The sequence below is a fragment of the Ptychodera flava genome, chromosome 16, assembly GCF_041260155.1.
Source record: "Ptychodera flava strain L36383 chromosome 16, AS_Pfla_20210202, whole genome shotgun sequence".
Lineage (NCBI taxonomy): Eukaryota > Metazoa > Hemichordata > Enteropneusta > Ptychoderidae > Ptychodera > Ptychodera flava.
Window position 1 is genome coordinate 26,196,154 of NC_091943.1, and position 8,629 is coordinate 26,204,782.

Here is an 8,629-nt window from a genome sequence, read left to right on the forward strand (position 1 = left end):
TAAAAGCAATACGCCGCCGGTAACAAGACATAGTAGATTTTGGACTGTGTGAGAACGGGAAGATTTATACACTCTGATTTCAGGATCCATTTTTCACCGGCAGGATGTGGTTCGAATAATTGCGACCTTTCACAAGCCGCTTCACATCGAATGAAGACAGATTATAGTCATTAGCTCAGCCGATAGAGTTTTTGTCCTGCCATTAGCATCTTTCGTCGTGACGGTTCGCTTTCATCGTGCCGATGTAAATGGGGCTTTGCGAACACCCCGGCCAATTTTTCAAATTGTTGCGATCTCGCTACAAGGACAGAGCTTTCAACAGCCGACGATCAAGGGTTATTAAACCACACTGAGAAATCGTTTCATTTTGCAAGTAAGGCTAATAATGCATTAAATGTTGTTGCCTAGATAAGATAAACAGACCCATTGCAACTCGGTGTTTCTAAGTGAAGGGCGTCATATCGCGAAAACTTTGGTATCTTATGAAATTTGATGAATGCATAAAAGTTTACAATTTTTGTAATAACTTGCTTTACAAAAGTGTTTGACATTGTTGGTGATGTTAGAGAGTTAGTGATGACATCACATGATACAATCACCGTATACACAAAGTTAGTATGTATGTATGTATGTATGTATGTATGTATGTATGTATGTATGTATGTATGTATGTATGTATGTATGTATGTATGTATGTATGTATGTATGTATGTATGTATGTATTTGCGTTTTGGGTAAGCAGATGATTGAGTCGGTAGGTAGATAAGTAAAATACTAGTAAGTGAGAGTATAGTAATTAATGTATTAGTAAGTAGTTAAGCGATCAAGGGAGCAAGTAAATTAGCTTGTACACCAGTAAGTCAGCCATTCATTCACTTAAAGTAAGTAAGTAAGTAAGTAAGTAAGTGAGTAAGTAAGTAAGTAAGTGAATCGAGTTGGTGTATTAATAAGATAATGAATAACTAACTCGACCCTTGTTTAAAGAGTTTAATAAATATTGTGATTGCTTGTTCCGCGAATGTAGGCTTTGAAATTATTGTAAATATTTGAGAAAATCTGGTAACATTGATGACAAAGTGACTTCATAGGTAAGTAAATAAATAAAATAAGCGAATCACCATTCTCGCTGTTAGTCGTTTAATTCAGGTCAGTGGACCTAGCCGTCTTGATTCTGTCTCTGCAAATCTAAATACAAGCTGTCAATTTGTATACCAAACGTTTTGTTCTCTGCAGAAGGGCAATGCTGACGATTTGGTACGGTAGTAAAAGACACCGCTTCCGATACCCGAACTCTAAGGACTTAAAAGACAACTTCCTAACCCATCCGATACACAGGCGAAGCGATGATCAATGACAATGTCACAGGAAGCGGCTATCTCCTCGTGATTGATCAACCTGCACTCGAGATAGAGGAAACTGTTAAAGGTACACTGCTTGAATATTAACTCGGATGGTCACCTACTTACCGAGCAAAGCCACCGTGGATTTTCCTCATACTTCAAGTCGCTGCAACATACATGTACATGCATATCTCGAGCTAGAGATTGTTGGGCGTATGTTTGCGTAGTTCGATAAGAGTACTAGACCGTTTTCCTCGCTTGCAAAATTTCTGAATCGGGTTTCCTCTGCTGACTTATCATCTTGCGTGGATGTTATTTAGTCACTGTGCTTGTCATAGCTGCTGGGCTCATTGCCAAGTCCCCGGCTCGATGTGTAGCAAACGTGCAAATGAAAAACAAATAAATTTAAGGTCGGTTTACTTTGTGAATTCAAGGAATGGAAGGGGTAGGCACACCCATGATGTGCCAAGTATCCCTTCGTTCTACGATTTGAGCGATGCTCGGCTGCTTGACAGACAGACAGATAGATAGATAGATAGATAGATAGATAGATAGATAGATAGATAGATAGATAGATAGATAGATAGATACATACATACATACATAGGTACGTACATACATACATACATACATACATACATACATACATACATACATACATACATACATACATACATACATACATACATACATACATACATACATACATACATACATACATACATACATACATACATACATACATACATACATACATACATACATACATACATACATACATACATAATGGGATGTCATGAGACAATAGACATCGCATACTTGGAGCATTATATGGATAACTACAGCATGTATAGTAGAGTAAAGACAGGGGTTCGTTTTCTCGATTCCGAAGGTAAGGAATATGTGGGCATCAGTCAGCACATGGTGACATCGGGAAAATCCTGCTTGGCTAAAAATCATAACTGCCAAAGGAGGTCACTGCCTCATAAGTTTTGGCTACAAGGAAGGTTGCTTGCTAGATTTACGTTATTCAATACAGCCACAGTCACTCTAGAGGGACTGTGATACAGCACATGAGACTCCCATATCTTCGAAAAAGACAAAATACGACCATGTATGGGTACATCCTGTCGCCCAGGGACTATCATTGTTGAGTTTACCGAAACTATTATCCTTTGATGCCGGAGGTGATTTACATAAAAGTTAGTAACAACTATCAGGTGTCCTGTTGTACAAGAAAGACAGACCAAAATTTATTGACTTGGGAGAAAAATCACCGTGGCTTCACAGCATCTTGTTCGTCGCACTCACTTTACACCGCACACGGCCGTTGGTGAGTTTTCAGTGCAATCAAATCTATTAAGTTTCCTAATTACGCTGCCTAACAACAACTGATCGACGCCGTGTGTATCGAGCTTCAGAACAAACTTAGGTGAAGCAATAATATTGTCACGGAGGTCATTCACTTTGACGTCAACTTTGCTATATTATCGCGTAATACCTACATTTGTTACCTTTCGCTTAGGCTGCATTCACAAATACCTCTGGAGAAGGGCCGGGCGGGAGAATCAAAAAAATTATCTCAGATTTTTCCAAATGCCCCCGCTAACAAACTCACAACGCGTTCAAATCTCCCCTCTGACTTGCTGCAATTTTGAAATCCCCCTTAAAGGGATGGTACAGAAAATACAGGTGGGTCACAATTTTTTTTTTTTGCAAGTATTTTAAAGGGCAATGAAATTTCAAGCATTCCTTTTCGGGGTGGGCGGGGGTCGCCAATTTTTTGCGCAAGTGCTAGAAGGCATGTGGCCGATATAGTGCTTCACCCAAAAATGTCAAATCATAATACACGGAGTCTATTGGGCAAACTATAAACATTTTCCCATAAAAACGGGTTATATCTGTACATTTATATATGTTTGATAATTAATGTAAATGTACTTTGCTTGAATGGCAGGTAAAAGGTGCATATGTGTACCAAAAATTGATTTTTGGATTTCACTGATAATGTTGATTCACAATACATGGTAGTCTATGAGAAATCTATGAACATTTTTTTCAATGTAAAACTAGCGATATCTGTGCGTTTGAAGACGTTTGATAATTGATATTGACTAGAATAGGGTGGTTTAAGTGCATATATGTAAAAGAAATATGATTTTTGAATTTCATTGAAAATGCTGATCCACTATACATGGGAGTCTATGACAAAACTCTGAATAATTTTCCCTAAAACTTGCCATACTTGTGCATAATAATATCGACGTTGGATAATTGACATAAATGTACTTGATTAGAATAGGGTTGTTGGAAGTGCATATGTGTACAAGAAATTTAATTTTGGAATTTCATTCATTTCTATATAAATGTATATAGCATATTATAGCTACTCCTATATCCATCTAAAAGTCCAGGCGGGTACGATTAAAAGACACAGTGATATATTTTGTCGCGAAGCAAAACTTAATTAGTGCCAGCTCACTGATATTTGAATTTCATTTTACGACTGGACAAGGGGCCTGAGCATGGTAGATTTGTGGTGTCTGTTCACGTTTGTGATGGTATCTGTATGGACTTCTTACCCTTCTGCGAATTTAAAATCTATCCGATGTAGAGCTCCGTCCAAAAATAACGTCATTATGCAAGACGTGCGTCCCGCCCCAACTCTTAAAGGGCGGTGGTCGTCGGAACGGCGCTCAAAGATCGCTCTGGACCCCCACGACCGATATAAACAGTGTATCCAAGCTACGTTGGCGATTAATGAAAATTAAAACATGTTTGTCTTAATGTACATCGTAAAATATAAAAGTCTCAGCTATTTTGACATGATGCATCCACATATAGTGCATGAAATACATTGTTTGTAAACAAGAAAGTTGCACATGCGCAGTTTCGACGACCACCTCCCTTTAAAACTATAGCGCTGCCCGCGACATTCAAGGATCCGAGTAAACAGTAGTTTACACAAATACTTAAAAGGCATGAATAGTTTGAGTATTCAGCACGCCATACTGACTGAAGGAATAGAATACGACCTGAGGCTATGAACCACGCCGACACAGCATTTGTGTGAGCCGCATCTTTCCTCAGATTCGATTTCAATTGATATCTCCATTTCCAAGCACTCGAACGGTTCGAAGGTCGAGCAAAATAAAATAGCATTCAAAATTGATCTATTTCTATAGAAAAAGAGATCTATTTATCTTCATTCAGGGAGGATGTCTAATAATTTGCCGGCCAATTTGAATCTTTTCTACTGGCGTGTTTTGCATAAAAGAATTTGTAATGCTTGTTTTGCATCCTGTCTGAAGGCTCAGACCTATTTTCGGTCAATGTAGTAGAATTGCTGCAAAGGTTTCCGCGGGTCCACGCGAAGTAGCGAGATATGGAAGTCAGAGACGCGGAAGGATGGAGCCTGCGCGATAACAATAAGAGTCCTGAAATTTAATATGCAATATGTTTCCATTTATAGCTGAAAGAAAGTCTTTTCAGGGCTCGGTACTTCCGTTAAGTGGCATTAATATCTGTAACGTTAATTGAAAAGGCTAGAGTGCAGTGATATAGCATTGGATTCAGATTCGTGTTTGACTTTGGAATTTTGAGCCAACAGGTTGTTTATAATGCCTCCTCGGAGGTTTATTCCACCGGTTTTGATTAATCGAATCGCAGTCTGAAGCCTTTACTGTCTGGGTTCAGTAGCCCACCTGTACTTCGTATAATATTTGCAAAGTCGCTTTCTTGTAACGACATTTTCATGCCAATCGTATTCAGCTGAAAGCTGTTTGGCGTCGTAAAACAAACCGCCCCGCCCGAGCTAACCTATGTGTCATATTGTATACACTCGCAGAGCCCGGCGATGCATTACGTCAAGCTAGATATATGTGTTTCTCTGTGAGATCTGAAGGTTTTATAATTACATCGTTTGTTGTGCAGCCTATTGGTGCGATGGCGCGAGTCAGCAGGGCATGCTTATGGGTAAATAATCCGTTATTCTAACCAGCGATTGAATAGCAACGCGCGGTAAAATAACTCGTCGCAGCTATTGGTGTGGTACACAGATCTTAATACAACGCTGTTACTTTACTTTCTGATTGTACTGTATTCGTTTCCCCGTTTCAAATTATAGCATAGCGTGATTGGCTTATAAATGGATTACCGTTTTACCCCCAAAGCTGACTCGCTTGTCCAGGTTTCCTCAATGTTGAAACCTTTCTTTTTTCATTTCACGATCTGTCATGCGCATAGATTTCTTGTAGTATTTGCATTTTTGGTTGGTTTTGGCTCCTACCTTAAGACCTTAAGAAATAAATAGCCTTTTGATATCCAGGAAGGAACTAAAAGAACATCAAGGCAGAAATGCAGATTAAGTGAACCCCGCCCATCCCCCGTCACGTGACCACCTTCTTCCATTTGCCACTGATAAACCAATAACGTAAAATCTCTAACATAATGAAGTAACAATCTTCGAATCTGTTATGAAATCATATCTATTTATCGCTTTATCTATCCGTCTACGCACTTCTATCTCACTTACTTAAATTACTTTTTTAAGGTTGGGGATTTAGCTGGCGGTTTTTGCTTTCATCATGTCTTGTATAGGTGACTTGTTGCCATACGTTGTGAATTCGAAACCGACATTACTCTCCATATCTCTCCATCCATCCATCTATCTGCCTTTCCATCCATCCATTGATTTTTTCATCCTTCTATCTACCTCACTATGTATGTATGTATGTATGTATGTATGTATGTATGTATGTATGTATGTATGTATGTATGTATGTATGTATGTATGTATGTATGTATCTATGTATGTATGTATCTATGTCTATAAATGCATTTGCTTGTCTATCAGTTTGGGTCTATCTGTCTGTCAGTATGTTGGCATGAATGTATTTTTTAATATTAATGCGGTTTCACAGATGGCTCAGTATCTGAAATTATGTTATTCATATTTACATGTACGTGCGTACTTAAACGCGTGTGCCATTGCACAGTGCATGTGTGACGTGAACACGTAACGTATTCCAGTACAACCAAAGTAAATATCAAGGGATGTAGAGAGAAATTAATTCAAAGAGGCTGCCAAGATCATAACACAGTTTCTATAGGATTAACGCTGCTGTCACTGTGGACATGTTTTCAGCAAGCTAAAGGGTCTGTTGGAGGTGGACCGCCATAAGAGGGTTTATTGTTAAAGCGTTCACCAGGGATAGCGTTTTATGCCACGATGGAAATTTGTCTCGCAACTGAGGCGGCAAGCTTCTGGGCAAAAAAATCCCACTTACGGGATGTTATCGCAGTTTTTGTATAGCTGTCACTTGATCCAGGAGTGGACGGCACCGGGGCCTCTGAGCTAGCCACGCATTTTCTAAAGTAGAGCGCAATATAGGTTAACGTACGTTGCGTGCGGCGTATTGCAGACCAGGTGTGTAAATGCGTGTGCGTGTTTTTGAAGAATCTCCCTCGCAAAGGCCAGTACAGGGATACCTTTACGTTTGAAGCTGGTCCACACCTATGAAACGGAACGCAGTGAGCAAACGGCTCCCAACATCCGGAATCACTTTCTGTGGACACCGGGCACCCTGATGCGATATCTCGAGGGAAATGACCCTTTAAATTTCCATGGCATTTTTATGTACATCAAAGCTGCGCTGAACGTGACACGTTCACATGTCCGGGCGACGTGAGGTGTACTCACAAAATCTCCAGTTCTCTAGATTGTTGGTCGACATTATATTGAATTTCAAGGAAGCAATACCTGCTTGTGCGCCGACACACACAGCCTTGTTTGGAAGTCGCTCAAGCGCTGCCAATTTCATGGAATTATCATTTTTTTCATCGTTGCCGCGTGCCCTTGGGCTTGTCAATTTCACAACAGTATAGCTGTTGAATGTTATTGCATTTATATGGATCGCTTGGTTTTTTCTCTCAACCCACCTCCTCTGTGTATGCCTGTGTAGTGGTTATTAAGGGCTCGATCACGCACAAGCGTTGAAGATCACGTCCGTATAACCTAACGTTGTTTATCTGGCTTTCGGATGCCAAAGGATGGAAACCTGGAAAAATAGTTTCAATATGTGAATGAGTCCGTGATTGAAATAAGTCATCTCATATTACAGATTCTTGTTTGATTGCATATTTTTGATGGTTATGTCGCAAAGCCCTGGCACAAAGCGCTGATACAGGGGGAATCAGCGGTGGTTTTAATTCTTGACGGATACAAGTGACATTGAAGGTTCAAGCATGGACAAAGCACGGCAACTCAGCGACTCGGCGTCTCCTCTGCAGCCGAAGCAGGGCGGCGAGGAGGTCAAAGGTGCCAGCCGCGCCCGGACTCTGCGGAGGCACTGGGCCGGATTTATCCAGAAAGCGCGCACCGTGGACAGCAATGTGAGCACGCAGTCCGGGAGCCGCGGCGGACTGCACTCCATGGTGAGAGAGTCGGTGTGCTTTATGTGGCCGATGGCGAGCATCTCCGAGGAGAACGCCGACGAGCTGAGGCGGATGCGGATACCCGCCAGGCGAGAGGGCGATTCCTCGGCAGAACTGGACATCGATCAGGATCCATTCTCCAGCGATGACGACTCTGATGCGTAAGTAAGATGATGCATGCAGTTGTAATTACTTAATGATTGGAAAATGAAAAAAAAAACAATGACAAAAATTTAATTAAATCACTATTATGCCTTTGTTACAATGCCATCATTCAGCATCGCCAATTTGAAGTTGTATTTACCTTTCTGTTGACGAGAAACTATTTTTTTAAAATCATAATTTGATTGGGGAAGGGTCTACAACGGCGTTACTTGGAGATGTCCCCCAAACAGAGTGAACACACAGAACCAATGTGAAAAAAAACCCAATCGACTTTCAGTTAGTATATTTCCGATTGTGTAGTCGAGCGATTGCCAAGCTTTTTTGCAGATCAATTGGACTCTTGCTGAGCAAACCCTTAAATCCAGAAAAAAAATGGAGTAAGTTCAGTTCAATAACTGACATGAGTGGAGGTAAGTGCGGCGTCATTGGAGTACCCACCGCTAACACGGGGTTGACCCAATTGTAAATCGTCTTCTGCTGGCGAGGAGCGCGCTTTATACGTCATCAATAGTTCCTGCGCAGGCTGACGCGCGTCACGGGACGTGCTCTCCAGTCTCATACTTAACCAGAGAGCTTGCAAATGCAGGAATAAATTTTTAAAAAATCACATACAGAAGTTGTTTTTTTTCTCCATTTGTTGAACCGTCCTTGATTTAATACCGTACTTATCTTGTAAAGATTTTGTGATT

At 40.6% G+C, this 8,629-nt stretch overlaps 1 protein-coding gene across 2 annotated transcripts in view; it reads left to right on the forward strand.

The window, feature by feature from the left end:
* Nucleotides 1-6,596: 6,596 nt before the first annotated feature.
* Nucleotides 6,597-8,629, forward strand: part of LOC139114430 (GTPase-activating Rap/Ran-GAP domain-like protein 3) — a 288,529-nt gene continuing 286,496 nt past the window's right edge. The window contains exon 1 of one of the 2 annotated variants that reach the window (XM_070676162.1): nucleotides 6,597-7,936. In XM_070676162.1, the coding sequence (XP_070532263.1) occupies nucleotides 7,587-7,936 (350 nt within the window). In that variant the 5' untranslated portion in view covers nucleotides 6,597-7,586. The remainder of the gene's footprint in view (nucleotides 7,937-8,629) is intronic. The other variant, XM_070676161.1, reaches the window with a different exon arrangement.